A 17,767-nucleotide genomic window follows, 5' to 3' on the forward strand; every position below is an offset into this window, starting at 1 on the left:
CGTTCTTACGAAACTACAAAATAAACTGTAAAACCGGGAATAAAGCATAGGGTTGAACAGTACTTGAACGTTTCACCAAATCGTCCGTTCAACGAGGGTGAATTAAGTGTTGTTTTTTGAAGTGTTTAAAAAACCCGATCCAGCGATCTTTCCTCCGTTTCTTCCTTGGAATTCATCGAGAGACTCGGTGCGCTGATTAACCACGAAGCAGTCGAATTAGGAATCATCTTGCTATTTGAAATCTTCAAGTTGTAGATGACTCTGACTTTCCAGCGATGACTTTGAGCTTGCCTGTTACACTCGAATTCCGGAATTCAGCAAACGGAATAAGGAGACCTGAGAAATTTTGTAAGGTTTGATCGAGAATCGTTTGCCATATCGCTGAACAGCGGTGTGCGAATGGCAGGTCAATAGGTAACAGGGAGAGAATAACAGCCCCGTAATGACATAATTTAACGAATTTCTCGCCGGGTCGGTGCTTGCAACAGTTAATTGCTCGTAAAACTTGGCTCGAAGCGTGGTAACGGGAAACAGTTTAATGTTTATCGTAGTTTTCGCTAGTTGAACAACTTTCAAGATAAGGTATAAGCTGGTTATACACCCGGCAGATAGAGGCCCCGGCGTTAATCTTATACCCGCGGTTCAGTGCTCCATTTACAGAGGCCTTTCTCAATCGGTCACTTATTCGCAGCCTCCGCGTTCTTACATCGTACATACCGATGCCGTGCCTTCTCTCCGCTTGAGTAACATTTTGCATGGCTTCCGCGTATCCTGCATCAGACCTTCGAGGAGATTTTCTCAGCCGGTCGACGTCATTCCGGCAGTCATTCGACGGGGGAAAAGCTTCGGGATTTAAGAAGATAAGCTCGAACGAATGGAAGATAAGTGTATTACGAGATACATGCGAGCCCGGGTCTCTCCGACGGGCAAGGAGAGCTCGACGGATCGGCCGGCAGAGAAACCGGGACCTCCTCTAGGATGATAGAGAAAACATGTTACGCCGTAGTCGGTACGCATACAAAGTGCGCTCTTCGCCGTCACCTTTTCGCCCACGTCCTCCACGAGCAGAGATCCGAACGAAGTGAAGAATCGGAATGACGAGAGCCTGCAAGTAGGACGTCGCTAAAAGTCGCCCCTGGGAAAGCTTCGAGAAAAAGGAGGAAAAATCACCCCCGATACATCCGCCGTCTAACCGATCACGCCGGGAAATATTGTTATTGTGTTATGAAGGGGACTCCGTCAGCTGCGATAATATCCGGTACTTGAAAACGCGTAAATCTGCGGAACGAAATAGAGATGCGGTTTGATTTTCCATTGTGTTCTGGAAGTGTCGATCCAACCACCCGTGGGTATCGGAAAATTGAAGCTCCTGCGGTGTTTCCTCTCGTACACCTATACCTATGTCTCGTGGGAAACTCACGCGGAACGATCAGGTTCTCCTCGTTTTTTTTCACCTTTTTCTCAACTTCCTTAGTTTATTTCATTCTTTATTTTCGACAATGTACGAGGCTGCGGAAGAATAGCTCGGTGAAAGGGAACTGAATTTGGGGCTCGAAAGCACTTTGCCGGAAATTTTGTACGCGACGTCTTCGTTGAATTCACTCAAGAACGCTGCGGCTGGGCAAACTCATATTTGGACGCATTTACGGGGAAAACTCGTGTCATGTATGTAATTTCAGTAGTAGTTCGCACACACATCCCGACCCTTGCGAATACTCTTGGAAAATCCGATCGATTCTGTTTCTTTTCATATTACAGAATCGTCCGCCGCGGTTATATTCACTATTTTCCTTCTTCCGTCATCGGTTCTCGACGCGACTGTCGCAGAGTCATTCGTACTTTTTCTTAATACATTTATGGCACGAAGCCTGTCCTTGAAAATTGAAATCCGCTTTCTGCCTCCGGCTTAAATGAGAAATACCCGCGTAATTAACGAAATCCTTGAGTTACCTACTCAAAGCGAAGCCTGGGCTTGAGGTTAATGAAACAGCAGGAATTTGTACCTCAAGAAAAGCTTTGAAAAGCATAATTATAATGCTCCATGTACGTTGGGAGTCTGAAGAGAAGAAAATAACCCGCAATCATGCCACTCGTAAAAACAGTGTATGCGGTTAGCCAAAAACTTCCATCACGCGGTGGTCGAATATCATCATCCCATACATCGTGTTTGTAATCAAAATATGCAACGTACCGTTCAACGCACCATTGTAATTAAACTTTGGAGTAAAATAATCTAATTATAAGCTTATGAAATTCTGCAGAGAATCATTATTTGCGCACATGCGAAACGGTGATGAAATTGAGTGAATTTATTAGGACCGTTTACTCTGCACCGTAGCTATGGTTTGCATTAATGAACTGTGTGTGACACTGTGATTATACTACCACCGGAGGTATTCGATATTATTGACGATTCGAGACTGATAAATCAGTGTTTGAAATTTCTCGGTGTTTGAGCAAATATGTCAAAGAGCCAATTTATGGGGACGCGATACTTTGAGATTTTTTTCGCAGCCTGCACCACTTGATGTTTGTACACGGCTAAGAACAAGGATAGGGTTTGTTGTAAGCGGTGGTACAGTTGACGTAACTCAAGACTGGTAAATATTTGACGAGATGAAAGGATAACGGGGAGGGGAATTAATGTTGAAATAAATGTACAAGACGTATTGCGAGAATTGGGTAAACAAGACGAAAGTCAACATACGGGAAATCTGAATTTCAGCAAAAAGAAGAGAAGAGAGGAAGATAAAAAAAACCCCGATAAATTCCGCATGCCGTTCCTTTTCGAGTGTTGATATTGGACAAGTTACATCCTCGAAGAAACAACTGATCCAACACGGTCTGGTCAGTATAGGATACAATCGGTATCTTAGACACGTTCAACACACAATTTATAGGCACCCTGTCACATCCTGGCATTGTACCGTACCGTAAAAAACGCTTCTCTCGTCCTTAGTACAAGCGAGGATCATTGTCGAGCACATTCCTTCCTCCGATTCCTCATCTTATAGTCGAAAGTTTCACAGCTTGTACAATCAAGCATTCGGCAATCGCATTATTACAGATAATAGATAAGTTGAAAGTGAGTATGAACATAAAGACTTTGAAATACTGTAATATCGTAACGTCTCGGCTTTGGAAGTCCATGTCAGACAATTCGTACCAACAAGGATAGTACAAAAGTATAAAAGAAAACTTTTCAAACAAATAAGAAATCGGAAAAGAAACCTACGGGTGGTCCTTACAAATGGTCAATTACGTTTTCCTTTTGACAACTCTTGATAACTAGGTCTCAGATACTTATGTTAAAGTAGTTAAATCCGGAGACCTTTGCGAATTCGGCACGTGCGGTGGCCGTATTACAGTTCAGGCTACTACCTGAACAGCTGATGCCAATGACACGGGCACATGTGTATAATCGTCGAAGTGGAGGTAAACGGGAGAATTATGGTGCAAGCAATACGAACCGGGGCAGCAGCCGATCGTTCTGCCGCGGTTGACTGAATAACTGCGAACCACCTGTCATGAACAGGTATCGCAAAGAGAAACACAAGAGTGTAGGAGCGGCCATTTAGCCGTGCGACGACCACCTAAGCCACCCTCGTCCCTGCTCTTCGCCCGCTCCGAGGACCTTATTCTTCCCTCGGATTTGTTCCAAGATATTATATTTCCTGCTGGACAAACAGCTGAGAGAAATTTATCAACTGACCTTTACCTGCTACTCAATTCGAGATATGGAAACCCTTCGGTACGATCCCCTATTCGTCAATTGATTTTCGCCCCAATCAAACCCGCTTGGATAGAGATGTCTTATCGTCGACGCTCGCGTTTCGGTTTTTGCCCTCGCGAAAATGGTCTAGGGTAAATTTTTTCACGCCACTTGATTCTCGCCGCGTTTCAATTTGTGAAACTGGTTTTTATTTGCTCGTTATCTTTTTATTTTACGGGCGTACGTCAGTCTTGAGCATTTTAAGAACCTGTCAGGATTATTGAATGTGGGTGCTTTATATAATAGAAGGTCATCGGATGAGATGAAATTCGCAGGAACAACGTGCCTGCTATCAATTTCACCGGTGCAGCATAAAAATATTGGCCCCTGCGGAGTGCGGAGAGATATGTCCCTCGGATATAAAACACTACCAGAGCCGGCCGGTTTGCCTGGTTATGCATACCTATGTTATACTACAAGTACCTTATCGCCTGTGACGTGCATTCAACGTGTGAACTATAGAAAGTTCGTATCTCATTTGCGATTCATGGAACGAAACCCGTAAACGCGACAGCTTATTGTATCTAGATATACCAAAGGGCAAACATGCATGGGTGAAATGAAATGTCGCTGTATGATAAATTCCTGACGAGATTCTTCCGTATGTGTAAAAAAAAAAAAAAAAAAACTTCAATCTCATGTATTCCTAATGAAATGATTCCGAAACGGGAGAGACCAACGTCGCAATTCCTGCTTTTCTGTTCCAGATTGGTGCACATCCAGCAGGTTCGAATCGCTCGTCGAGCTGCATAAGACAAATTCTCGCTCTCATGGCATCGAGGAAACTCGCTGCTGTTCTTGGAGCGATTCTGCATCTTTCCCTGTGTAAGTCGAACCCGCATATACCTACTTTTATAAATTCTTCACGTTCGTCTGTCGCGTGACTTACTTAGTCAATTTGTCACTGAACTCGGTGCAGACGATAAGAATCAGTAAAATAATTTCAGCTGTGACAGAAATTAATACGGAACCCGCGGGAGTTTGTTCTTTTTTTTTTCTTTCCTTTTCTCTTTACCTACATTTTCTGCCTTATTCTCATTTTCGATACATCAACGTCTCGAATAAACGGCGCCAATTTATTTAGCTAGAAAACTTTACTCCGTGGGAGGAGTTCACTTCTCAGATGATATATAAAAAATGTAACGAAAAACCGCTATTTGTACATTCATCAGGCATTACAGTTACATGCAATAGCTAAACGGACCCGTCACGAAATTCTAAAAGCTTCTTCAAACCACGAATATTTGTCGTATATTTTTCCTGACAATTTTTCTTAAAGCTATACGGATTTGATTTTCACCTCGAGGCGCTCCGCTGTATCGCCGGCTTCGTGCACTTTATAACACCGAGAGAGCTTTGCCTGCACAATGTTCGCTTTCCGCTCGCCTGCAGCACCGACGAAAATCGTCCGCGGTGGAAATCCGTGTGACTTTAACTAAATCATGGCGGATTTAAGTGGATTCTGAGAAACCCGGCGGGGTTCCACGATCTATTGCTCCTGCACACCCTCTGCAGCCCTTCCCACTCACACGCTCTGGTCACTTTGAGTCTGTGATCCCGCGTTCAGCCGAATCAGTTACTCCTTTCGGGGGCGACTTCTCCGGGGAGATCAAGTCGAGAATTACGCCTCGATTACGCCCCGGTGCTTACCTTGATTTAACGCCGTATAAACTGCCTTAAACGCACTCCCCCATAGCCGAGGTGAAACGCAAGCGATAAATGTCAGGGCCAATTTGGACCTCAAAGGAGCCTCTTCGCCTATTTCCTCACATAATGTGCAGAAAATTAACCGAGTGCCGATCTCTAGCTCGATAAAGAACAATACAAAAACGTGGTACTTGCCAATTTTTGAGTTCAATAGTTTAAATGCGTGAAAATTTGACGGTGCGGATTCGCACGTGAATGTAAAATTATGTGAACAAAACGAAAGCTGAGGGTATATTGTAAGCGGACTGTAAACGTTTTCAAACTTCTTATCACAAAGCCATAGAAGGTCGATAGAATACGGAGGAACGCGCTGACGATTCTGAAAACGATAAAGCTCTGACTCCGTAATATTGTGCCGCAATACGCGGAAATTATAACAATGGGAATAACAGAAGAGAATGGAACACAATTTGGATGAAGATTATAGAAATGTACACAATTATACGTAGATATATAACACAGCCATCGCGTAATTCGGCACGTGACGCGATTCATTGTAGTCAGTGGCCAAGGTACCGGCTGCGAAATATTTCAGGAAACTTCAGGGTCTAAATAAAGTTTAAAAAAAGATGATGAAACGGTGGATTTTCGGTAATTTCAATCAGCTCAACGTAACTGATCATCCGTATCGACGGTGCAGATCAGTGTGATTTATTTTTTTCACAGAGAAAAGTACGTCTATCGAAACCCTAAGAGATGGGATATATTCGTATGGAATTGAGCCAGCAGTTTCCCAATTCTACAAGTATAAATTCCCAAATAATTCGATTCGCAATAAATTTTTCACCAATACATATACATCGTTATAGACTTGGGCGAGAATAATCAATTGCATATAATTGGTGACAAGCAGACAGTCGAAATAACTTCGAGTTCGAAAGTTGTACATTTACCTACTCACGGTCTGAATGAAGAAAATAGTAATGATAGATTTCCCGGAATGTATTTAATCCAATGATATTTTTTTCGAAATTTGCTTGAGCAGCGACGCTGATTGGAAATGGTATAAATTTCGTTTTCTTACAAGTTGAGTAGGAAAAAAAACTTGGTACGCAGTTTCAGCGAAGCGTCTCCCGCGACTTTCAACCGGGAATACTTTACGGCCAAAGTGAAGGAGAGCTTGCAAACCACGCCAGAAGTTTGACGGTGGGTATGCATAATTTTGCACGTTACAATCGTCTACGGGATCTTAGCGGCGAGTCGAACCGAGGCATGATCAGAAACCGCATCGAGACTGATTGCGAGGCGTTGAATCTCGGCTGCGCACGTGTCGCCGGTATTTCGTGCTGTCGCGCTGTCGGTCGTATTTACACGCCTGTGAAGTCTCACAAGGTACGTACAGAAGCTAGTCGTGTTTGTGTATCGGGAGGCGAATGGACGTGAGAGGTGGGTAAGCTTAAAGCTGGATCGTGTCGCTCTGAGAGGGCGGTTCGCAGGGGGAGTAAGAGGCTTGAGTGAAGCAGTTTTAATACGGCTGTCGCGCCCTTAAATAAAGCACAATAGCGCCACCCTCTGACAACCCACCCCGGGGCTTCTTGCCAAGACGTATTGGAAAAATACCAACGAGAAGAAACGGCTCGATATAGAAACGGAGAAGCTGCTGCTGCTGCAGTAGGAGCCGAGGGAATTTGATAGAAGCTAAGAGAAACTGGAAGAACCGCCCCCTCTCACCCTTCCCACCTTCGCTTTCGCGCCTTCTCCTTTACTTCAGTCTCTTCGGATTATGCTAACGAGACAATCTCCCTCGAACGGTGAAACACATCTGAAAATCTTACCCTTATTCTCGCCTTCGAATCCTCCCGCCCAGATATTGCCATAACCGTTCGTATGGATCCGATCGAGACGCGATCCACGCACCGCGCGTCTCTTCGTAATAAATCGTTTCTCCAAAAATTTAACCGTGAAAAATTTATGCGTCGAAATTATTAAACAAGTATCGAACTTTTTTCGAGTAAGAATTACAAGGGTAGTGTGTACTTGATGTGTATTACTTGATGTATTTTCAAGTTAAATTCACGCATCTTTCAACTTGTCACATAACAAAATCGCTGCACCTTTTAGTGCAAAAATATGCTGTCCAAATAATTCCGAGGGATTTTTTTGAATTTACTCGCACGAAGTAGTTTTCAAATTCCAGAGTACCAGAATATATTGAATGGCCAAGAATGAAGAGGAAAAGAGATATCATTTTAAGAAGTTTAACAGTATTACGATTCGTAAGCGAAACTGTAATATAGTGAAGAAAAAGTCGAAACTTTGAAAGTCTACTCAAGTTTGCAAGACGTTTCTTTTTAGAGATCGAATTGAACAACAAAGCGCAAATTTTCACATCGTTCAAAAGTCGAGTTTAGCTAATTTTGTCAGCGATAAAAATTTCTACAGTATTATTTTTCGCGCAGTGAATTGGTACGAGTTTTGACTTCACCCTCCGTTCTATTTTCCAAATTCCATTCCCATTCCGAGCAGGGCGCTCCAGTATTTTCCCCCTTTCATAGCTCGCGCTGAGAAGTAAAATCGTTTCGGCTCCTTTTTCTTTACGAGATTCGAGCCACGATGATCAGTTTCGTACCGTATACGTACGATTTGCGCGAAATAGGTTGGTGGGTGTATCTAGTAATAGAGTTGCGATTCAATCAACTCAGAAGCTTAGCTCAGGATATCGATGGATTACTTCGGATAGCCTCGGTACTTACTGATTACATGCATAGCTGGTAATTTGATTTGAAAATCAGGGCGCGTTTTTCACGTGCAGAACTCTCACATGACTTGTACCTTACGTTATATTCTGCTAATCGATCAAATCTGCGTTTCATCACTCAGCAACAGGTATCAAACGTTCATTTGAATATTGAAAAAAAAAATGTCTTTTACTGGCATTAATCAATTCAACGCAATGGCATACTTTCAAATTAAATTTATTTCAGCGACAGAAACGTTTACTTGCAAATTTTATGAAATAAAGAACTATTCAATTGTATCGAGAATTGAATTTCAGTTCATTCGATGAAATTAATTCATTACAGACTGCGGATGAAATCTCGAATCGATTTTTCAACCCACAGAATATTTCCGTGGCTTCATAGGCCAATAAATTTCTTTTCGTTCGACCATTGATAATTTATGATTTTGAGGACAGCACGCGACTAATTGATTTCTGTCGGTCAAAAAACGTTTTCTTAATCGAAAGTGCATAATCTCGCGAAATCAAGTGAATTCAAATTATTTCCTATTCCTTTATATCTACTACAGTTTTTTTTTCTTGGTGCCTGCAACTGTAAACAATAAGACGAATGTGACACTCAAATTGTGGAATCATCCGAGTTCCTGAATTCTGAATTCTAGAAATGGGAAGCGTATGACGTGGAGGGTGGAAAAAAAATTTGGAGAATTTTATATAACGTTTTATGTAGGATATATGGAAGCCCGAGGGCGATATCTGCGATTCGCATCCAGAATCGTGTGAGTTTGAAGAATTTCCCCACTTATCGGTCTCGTGCATGACCGCATATGAGAGAATTCGATACGAATACAAGCGTATGGTATTTTCAATCTATCGGTGGCAGAAAAATGTTGAATATTCAATCGACCATTATTTATTTATTCCCGGCATTCGCGACGGCTTCGGTGTAGAGACTTCCGGAATGTTTATCTCCCGGACGGGATCCGGGAGGCGGGAAAAGGGAGAACGAATCTAAGAAAACTAAAAGAACGGTATAAGACGAAGAGGAAGAAATCCGGGTTTAAGCGACGCTGTCGAATACAATATAAACGCGGCGCGCGGAAGTCCCGTGTTTGGCGAGAAGGAGAGGGATAAAAATAGAAGAAAAAAAAAAGAAAGGAAAGAAAAGAAAGAGGAAGAAGAAGTATAGGGAAAAAATACCACGCGATTGCCCCTCCATTACAACGAATTCCGAACCTCGTCCATTCACAAATTGCAAAAGCACTCGTGCTGCAAACCGTAAGAGCCTTCGGGTTGCCACTCGCGTTCGTGACTATTTTCCCAAAATTACGTTCGATGCATTTCCGCCCTATTTTCCCGCTCTTTTCTTATCACCTTATACCGGGTCTCATTTTTACGATCGATTAGTCAGAGGCCCGATACCTCGAATCTTACGCTCAATTAATTAGAAGTAACTACAAACAAACGAATAATGTGTTTCAGGCCAAAATTCGCCGGAAGTGAAACCAGAGTTTCTGGCCCCGTTGGAGAACCACACGGTAACACAAGGCCGGGACGTATCGTTCACCTGTGTCGTGAATCACCTTCAATCTTACAAGGTGAGTTAGTCGCAGCAGGGTTAACTTGGCCATTTTATTACACTTTGTTTCGTTAACCTTTTAGCCACCTGCCGAAGCGAGATCCGAAATCAATTATCTCGACTCGACTGTAAGTCTGTGTGTAAAGGAAACTCCCGAAGGCAGGCAGGCGGGCCTTATGAAGTATCAGTGCGTAAGCTGAACAATCGTAAAGTGAACTTTTATTTATTTCTCGATTGAGTCTGGGCCGCTCTTTCCGCGTTACTCCGCAGCCCAAAGTTCGGAACTTTATCCGAGAAAGTCCGCGGGACTGGGGCTGCCGAAATATTCGGAACGGTCTCTTCTGCGAAGGGCGAAGAAAACGGAAAGGACGAACGAACGCTGCCGCGCCTTTCTCGAATTTAGATACGAGCTTTCGCCTCTACTCGCAAGCACGTTCGACTATGTGCCTGCATCACGTATACATATACATATCTATATAATATATTTAAATATATACATTTATTATATATACACATATATCTATAAACAGTTTGAGTAAACGGTGGGAAAGTAAGTTGCCGGAGTGTATTTCAATTTTCTGTTAGAACAGGGCCTCTGCAATGTTGACGCACCCTTTTGCGCTGTAAGAAACACTATAGCCTATTGTTAAATATACAGATATACGTGCACAAACATGTCGTACATTAAAGTACATAAAGACCCTCGAGCAGCAAAGCACAGCTTATAATATCGTAAATGGAGAGGAATCCGTGGACGCGTTTTCAGTAGATAGGGTTCCTGTACGTTACACCGATTATCAAGGTAATATAGTTTAACCCGATTAATTCGATTCAGCATTGTCTATTTCAAGGTTCGAGAAGGATTAAAAATTTTCTGTACCCGGATTATCGTTATTATACGCGTACTATACTAGTTCACGTCACTTTCGTCACCTATATCTATAATCATATATTAAACATACCTATCCTACATACGTGTCATGTATTATTTGTGTAAACTGTGGGCAAATTGTGATCCGAAACTTGTTGACATTAGCTAGGAATTAACCAGCATGCAGAGTTAATCCGGGATATTTCTGATGAACAATTTAATATTGTTTTCGGAATGATTATGTACCTTCGATCGCATCGTCGATCGGAGATCGATTCAAATTGTTTTTTTATTATTCAATTTCAACCAATTTTCTTCAACTACTGACACGTGAGCGATCATTCGTAAATCAACCGATCGTTCGATCTCGATTTCAGGTCGCCTGGATCAAGTCGGACTCGAGAGCCATCCTGGCAATCCACACGCATATGGTCGCCCATAATCCACGAATATCTGTTACGCACAACGGTCATAACACTTGGAAGCTTCATGTGGCGAATGTTCAGAAAAACGACTCGGGGACGTACATGTGCCAGGTGAACACGGACCCGATGCGAAGCCAGGTGAGAATCGTATCCGAACATCGAAAGTAAAAAACTACTACGTGTAAGTAGAAATGAATCTGAGCAAATTCGAACATCAAACGATATTGAGAAACGGTTTCGCAATTAAGTTTCATTCAAAATGTTTAAACTTATGTTTGAGTTTGACACGCAACATATAGGTATATGTTATCGAAATTAACGTTCCTGGATTTCTCTTCCTAAACTTCGGTTCAGATCGTACGTCCTGTTCGTCCTTGATTCATTCCTGTTACAATTAGTTTTTGTTCACGCATATTGGCACCGGCTCGCCTGCATGGAAATTGGTTGACATCGAGTTACCAGTTTATTATTACACGATAACGTTACTCTGCCCAGAACGGTTACATGGAGGTAGTAATCCCACCCGACATTAAGGACGACGCCTCTGCCGACGGCCTTGTCGCCAAGGAAGGCGGGAATATTAGACTGCGATGTCAGGCGACCGGAACTCCGATGCCCAACGTTACGTGGCGCCGAGAGGACGGCCGGAACATAATCCTGCGACACGACAATCAGAAGGAAGGTAAGCAAAGTGTGCAAAGCACCTTGGTTACTTTATTAAAATTCCCCTGGAATGTCTCACCCCCTCCGCGTTCATGTATGTACTGCATCATTTTTTTAATTATCACACACTTGCATCCACCTACGTGTGTAAACCTAAACCGAGCGAGATAATGACTCTGAACCCTCGTATTTATTATACGCAGCACTCAAGTACCACGACGGCGAAATACTCGAGTTAACCGGCGTTCTCCGACAAGAAATGGGATCCTATCTCTGCATCGCCAGCAACGGCGTTCCTCCGAGTGTCAGCAAGCGATATTCCATCGATGTGAATTGTGAGTGGTAAAATATTGCCGATAATTCGCGTCGTGTGATTAAAATTGCGGAACAGATTGACGAGGAGAGTTGAAAAAGGCCGTAAGCACCATTTTTTTAACTTCCGGGTTTCTATGTGTTCAGAGGAAGAAGGGAAGTTTGTTTTGTAATCGCTCTGAAAATTAAAACTTGAGTTTTCACTAGATCTCGACGTTTCGAGATCCAGAGGATCATCTCCGTCCATTTTCGGACGGACGTCTGTCTGTATGTATGTGTATGATTCATTTTTTTGTTCGACGATATCTCGAGAACGAGTTACCGGATTTCAGTGATTTTGGCCTCAATCGACGCGGCTTGTATAAACTAAGAACTGATCAGGTTTTGGTTTCAATTGGTTCAGCACTTTTTCAATTATTTAAATAACATAATTCTAAAAATAAAATAAAAATGATATCTTGAGATAGGGTGAATGGATTTGAATGAAAATTGATGCCGGAAGGATTTTTGGGTCGCTAATCACGTATTTGAGGTCAGATTTGCAAAATTTGAATCTGGCGCATTCAGTTTTCTGTAAAAAAAAACTAAAAACATTTTTCATGAAAGTTGGTTCTCGATTTCCAAAATCTGAAATAGTGAATCCAACATGGTCGGAAAAAAATCTAAAAGTATTCGGATTTTAGTAGAAATCATTTGCTCGAGATTTTTTGGGTCACCGATAACATATCCAAGACCAGACTTCCAAAATTTGTAATGGTGGATCGATTATGGTGGTTCAAAATAAAAACAATCGTCTTATTTTCATGTAACATGGTGATCTGAGGCGCCTTTGTATCGCTAATCACGAATCTGAATCTGTGGTTCGAAAATCGACTTGAATATTATTATTTGTTTCTGTGAACTTGGAACCGCTGTATGTGAACGGGAAATTCGAGGGCTGGCTCATTTCCAGCCTAAGGCCGTTTGCATTTTTGCAACTATGACACAGCGAAGAAAAAATAGTTTGTCTCCGTTTTTTTTGAATTTTTGTTTACCGGCACTTACAGCCTTTTTCAATTCTACTTTTCAATGACTGACCAATTGTCCGTTCATCGGAACGAATGACAAACCAAGAATATCCTTCAATACGAGCGTACATTTGGACAATTAATACTTTCGCATGTTTTTTTTTTCAATCTCTTATCATACATCTACCAAGGAACAAAAATAAATCACACTTCGTTCTTGTTCTCGATTTTTCAGTCCAACCGCTAATCAAGGTCCACACTCAGCTCGTGGCTGCGCCTCTTCAGAGCGACGTGTTGCTTCAATGTTCCGTCGAAGCCTCGCCCCGAGCCATGAACACATGGTACAAAGACACAGGTAAGCGATATGCCCTTTTATTTTATTATATACCGCGGTTTTATGCACATATTCTCACCTAGCTTAAAAATAATTATTCAAGAAATAAGTTGCGAGTTGCAGTGTCATAATGAGCAGCTGTTCAACGGATTCATGATTATTCTTCTTCGACCTCGTGCACAATGTATGTACATACCCAAGTGGATATTATAACTCGCTGCATCACGGCTCGGTGCAGCTGTGCAGCCTGTTGAATTAAGCCGAGTTTCAATTTGACGCAAGCTTTCCGTGCAATTGCGCTTGAAAGTCGAACTAATTAAAGGCTGCACTTTTCCCTAGTGGTTTTACAGTGGTGTGCGGGTGTACCTGGAACTACGAAACTTTCTGCACTACAGGATAAACCCACAGAATTTCACGAGAATACGAGACGACGTTTACTCAGCTAATATCCTCGCTTCGCCATTCATTTTTCACATAAATTTATGATTTTGGGCTACAAGGGGTTAACATTTGTCCATTTTTTTTTTATAATCTCACTTTTGTTTACAATCATTTGTTACAGTTACACAAAAAATATTCAACATATTATCGCTATCGAAGATATAATCTCTTTGTAATATATTTGGAGTTATGCATTTTTGAAATATATGTATAATGAAAGAAAAATTCATTGAATATTAAAAATAATAATAACAATAATTATCGGAAACCTTTGTTGAGGTGAGAAATTGCTACCCAACGAGAAATACAAGATGGAGGAAGCGTCGGTGAACGACTACTCGTGGCAGATGAATCTGACGATTCGTTCTCTGGAACAAAGGGACCTTGGTAGCTACGTTTGTTCGGCGGCGAACGCGCTTGGAAATGCCGAGGGGGTGGTAAGGCTGCAGGGTGAGTTACGTTTTAAAATTCAAAAGTAAAAAAGAAAAAGAAAAAAGAGGAATGAGAAAGAAAAAAACGAGATAACAATACTTTTCGGGGTGGTGTCGCGCATGATAAAAGATCAAAAGAATCCCGTGCGTCCGAGTTGGCCTCTGACCGCGTTTTCCTTCCGCATCTGCAGAATTAAATTTGCCGAAAACGACGCCGGTGAGTTTGACGAGGAACACGGATCCTCGACCGCGAAAAAAACCGCCAAGGACCAAGAAAAAAAATGGAAAAATGTACGCCGGCCGGGCCGAGGGCGATGATGGATTCGCGGGTAACGACGACGACCTCGCGACGACCCAGAGGATGGGCGGAAGCGGAAGCACGCAGGACGGTCATCGCACCGAGGAACCTCTGACGGTGCCTTCCCTCTCGCCACCCTGGGTGATCCTGAACACGGCGAGCAGGAAGCGGTTCTTTGGCCTGCAGAAGGCGACGCTGCTGCTTTTCCTGTTTTTCGTTACAGCGGTGTACAAGTGAAGGATTACGCGTTCCTTGCTTTGCGCACAAAATGCATTCGCCGCGCGTCGTCAGATTCGTATTATTTATACCGTCGTTAACATGTGTTATGATTGCTGTTTGTACATCGTTATCAATTATACTGTAATGTTGTAAATACCAATGGTCGATACTTTTTCTTACAACGATATTCGCGAGGGAGGTGAATTTAAGGATGATATATTGCCGGACGAAAGGTCAAACAATTACCGCGAGTAAAAAATTAAGGACGATACTCAGGTAATTATTAAACCAGATTTAACGTGATCAAGGTCGTTCAGCTCTGACGATTATCAGTTATCAAAATCATCCGCAGCACAGGCCTCGACGAGGGTTGATATTGCCTATTATCGTGGCGAAATTGGTGCGATAGTTCAAGGATTTGAATTAATGTTACGTCGGACTTTTTTCGATTCATAAGCAGCGTTTGAGGGTCGCGTAACGTGAAATTTGAATTTTATCCACATTGTTCGCAAGTTTTTTTTTTTTTACATTGCATTAATTTAAATCGCAGCATCGAATCGGGATGGAAAAATTATATTGCGAAATTATAGCTGGTTAAAACGGCGATATATGGACTGATTTAAGCTATTTGGTCGGAGAGCGTATAACATATTATATCGTCTATGAAAACGTGAGATATATGTTCCGAATCAATATAGGTATATATATATATATATATATATATATATATATATATATACATACATATATACATGTATATTAAACTGATCCAACTAAGTCGACTATTTATTTTCAAAGTCACATGTTTAATATTTGTAGGAGGAGGAAATAAGAAGCCTGTTATAATTCGAGCCCTTAATATTAACATTTAGTAGTTCCTGAACGCAATTTTCATTTCCCATTTAATTAGCACGAGAAAATAATTTTAGTTATTTCTGAATTCTGTAGCTCAATAGCAAGGCAATGTACATAAATGTCCGATACATATTTTTGTAGGAAATTTAATGCTCCACAAAAACGCTTGTTATAATTTTTTGGTAACTAAACTCTTTCAAAAGTTATTCAAGGTTCAAGTTGAAATCACGTGGAAAATTGCATTCAGTAACCGCTATATATTAATATTAAGGGGTCAAATTATAACAAGCGTCTTGTTTCCTCTTCCTAGAACTATTAAACGTGTGACTGAAAAAAAATAAGGTTTTTTCTTTTGGATCAGTTTAATATACGTATACATATGAAAATAACACGCAGGTTATGTATAAAAAATCGTGTTAATCAATCTATATCCCTAAGTTGTATAAATATATACTTAACTGTATACAAATGTATAACAACGCTTTGTTAATATGAGCAAAAGATAATATTCTTCCAAGACGTTCTTCCAATATTTAAAAACACTCTTCATCACCTCTTTAAAATGAATAATATTTTTTATAATTGCCTAATCATTGTAATCTTGCGATCCGTTGAGTATACACCCAAATATTTGTTTCATGAGTGGTATAATAATTTTGAAATATTCCACGGTCAGAGCTGTAAATACACTTTCCTAAAATTGCACCTGCATAATTTTTCATGTTGCGTCAACTTTAATCGGGTTTTTAATTACGGGTTACATTCAGAGGTTTCACACAATACGAAAAAATTTTCAAACAGGACAATGGATGATTACTACTGTAGACCATCACGAAGTTTTGCTGTATTTTTCGTCACAGATCCTACATTGTATATTTCGGTTTCGCGATGACGAATAAAACTCATGAAATATAATGATTAAGAAAATTCATAACAAATACTTGTATTACGTTATACTAAGTAATTGTGAGCTGATTTGTTAACAGACGTTGTTGATCGCCCTTTAAAAAAAAGGCAGTCACTAACTCGATAGCTTGGAATTTTTTATTCGAGTGAATTGGACTGAGACCCACGAGCGGATTAACGTCAACAGGAATAAGAGCTACTGCTGCCATGTGAAATTGAGTAGTTGGTATTTCGCCTGAGCCCCTCTAACGAGAAGGGCTATTTTGTTCTGAGATCCGGCAGGGGTTTGTTAGCTTGCAATCAAAGCCTAATAAGGTAAATTTGGCAAATAAATCTCTCTCTCTCTCTCTCTCTACGCTCGTAACAATCGCACATTGTACAACATTTTAACCTTGTAGCAGTATGTATATATTTCGGGTATGTTATATGTTTACCTGCGCCAAGACTCAATTGACCGAGCTTTTTGATCGTAATTACTAGTTACACAAACTGTTGGCTAATCAATTGTCACAGACCGCTGTAACATTCAACTGTGATTGAATACCTACAATTCCTAACAATTAGAAACGAATACTTTTGGCACAGGCTGCGATGTGAAAATTCACATCGCCACCAGTTTCTCACAAATTTATACCCGACTTCCGAATTATTATGTAGTTTGATACTGCTTGGGAATTTATTAAGTAATTCGCAATTATAACTCGAAATTGAATTTGACGGTCATCAATTCCGACGAGAGTGAAGCGGTCTATATTCAAAGTGAAGTTTGTTTGCTCGTAGGTCAATGATCATTATTCATACAATTTCAAATTACTATTATTTTAGCGCAACGGAACTTTCGATGCAAAAACATACAATATTGTGTTGGGGAACGGACTTTGAAGTATCCATTGGAAAATAGAATTCGATTCGTATTACCGTTGATCGTACAAAGTAGAAATTTTATAATTTATATGACGAACGATGACAAGAAATTTTGTTAATTTCTTCCATCTAAACTTTGTTAATTAATTTTACAAGGTTGTTTCATAATTATTATAATAAGCACGGTGTCGTGACAATAAATATTTGCTAATAGTTGATACGTATAGTTGTTCGAGAATAGGAATTAAGGAATAACGGTTTAATATTGTCTCATAATGAACCAAAGAAATCTGCGGTGATTCACAGTCGGCATACCTATCTATATGCCGATGAACGTGTTTTAAGTTGTGAGTAAAAAAAAAAAAAAAAAAAAAAACAGGAAAAAAGTTTGAAGGCAAACAAG

General features: G+C 40.9%; 1 protein-coding gene across 3 annotated transcripts in view; it reads left to right on the plus strand.

Annotated features, from left to right (window-relative positions):
• LOC107223320 (lachesin-like) overlaps nucleotides 1-17,740 on the plus strand; it is a 99,551-nt gene extending 81,811 nt beyond the window's left edge. For all 3 annotated transcript variants that reach the window (XM_046746647.1, XM_046746641.1, XM_015662968.2), the window contains 8 exons: nucleotides 4,480-4,597; nucleotides 9,642-9,757; nucleotides 10,987-11,172; nucleotides 11,530-11,716; nucleotides 11,901-12,032; nucleotides 13,252-13,371; nucleotides 14,071-14,241; nucleotides 14,414-17,740. In XM_046746647.1, the coding sequence (XP_046602603.1) occupies nucleotides 4,543-4,597; nucleotides 9,642-9,757; nucleotides 10,987-11,172; nucleotides 11,530-11,716; nucleotides 11,901-12,032; nucleotides 13,252-13,371; nucleotides 14,071-14,241; nucleotides 14,414-14,757 (1,311 nt within the window). In that variant the 5' untranslated portion in view covers nucleotides 4,480-4,542 and the 3' untranslated portion in view covers nucleotides 14,758-17,740. The remainder of the gene's footprint in view (nucleotides 1-4,479; nucleotides 4,598-9,641; nucleotides 9,758-10,986; nucleotides 11,173-11,529; nucleotides 11,717-11,900; nucleotides 12,033-13,251; nucleotides 13,372-14,070; nucleotides 14,242-14,413) is intronic.
• The last annotated feature ends 27 nt before the right edge of the window (nucleotides 17,741-17,767 follow it).

This window comes from Neodiprion lecontei, chromosome 1 (genome assembly GCF_021901455.1).
Source record: "Neodiprion lecontei isolate iyNeoLeco1 chromosome 1, iyNeoLeco1.1, whole genome shotgun sequence".
In the NCBI taxonomy this organism is placed as follows: domain Eukaryota; kingdom Metazoa; phylum Arthropoda; class Insecta; order Hymenoptera; family Diprionidae; genus Neodiprion; species Neodiprion lecontei.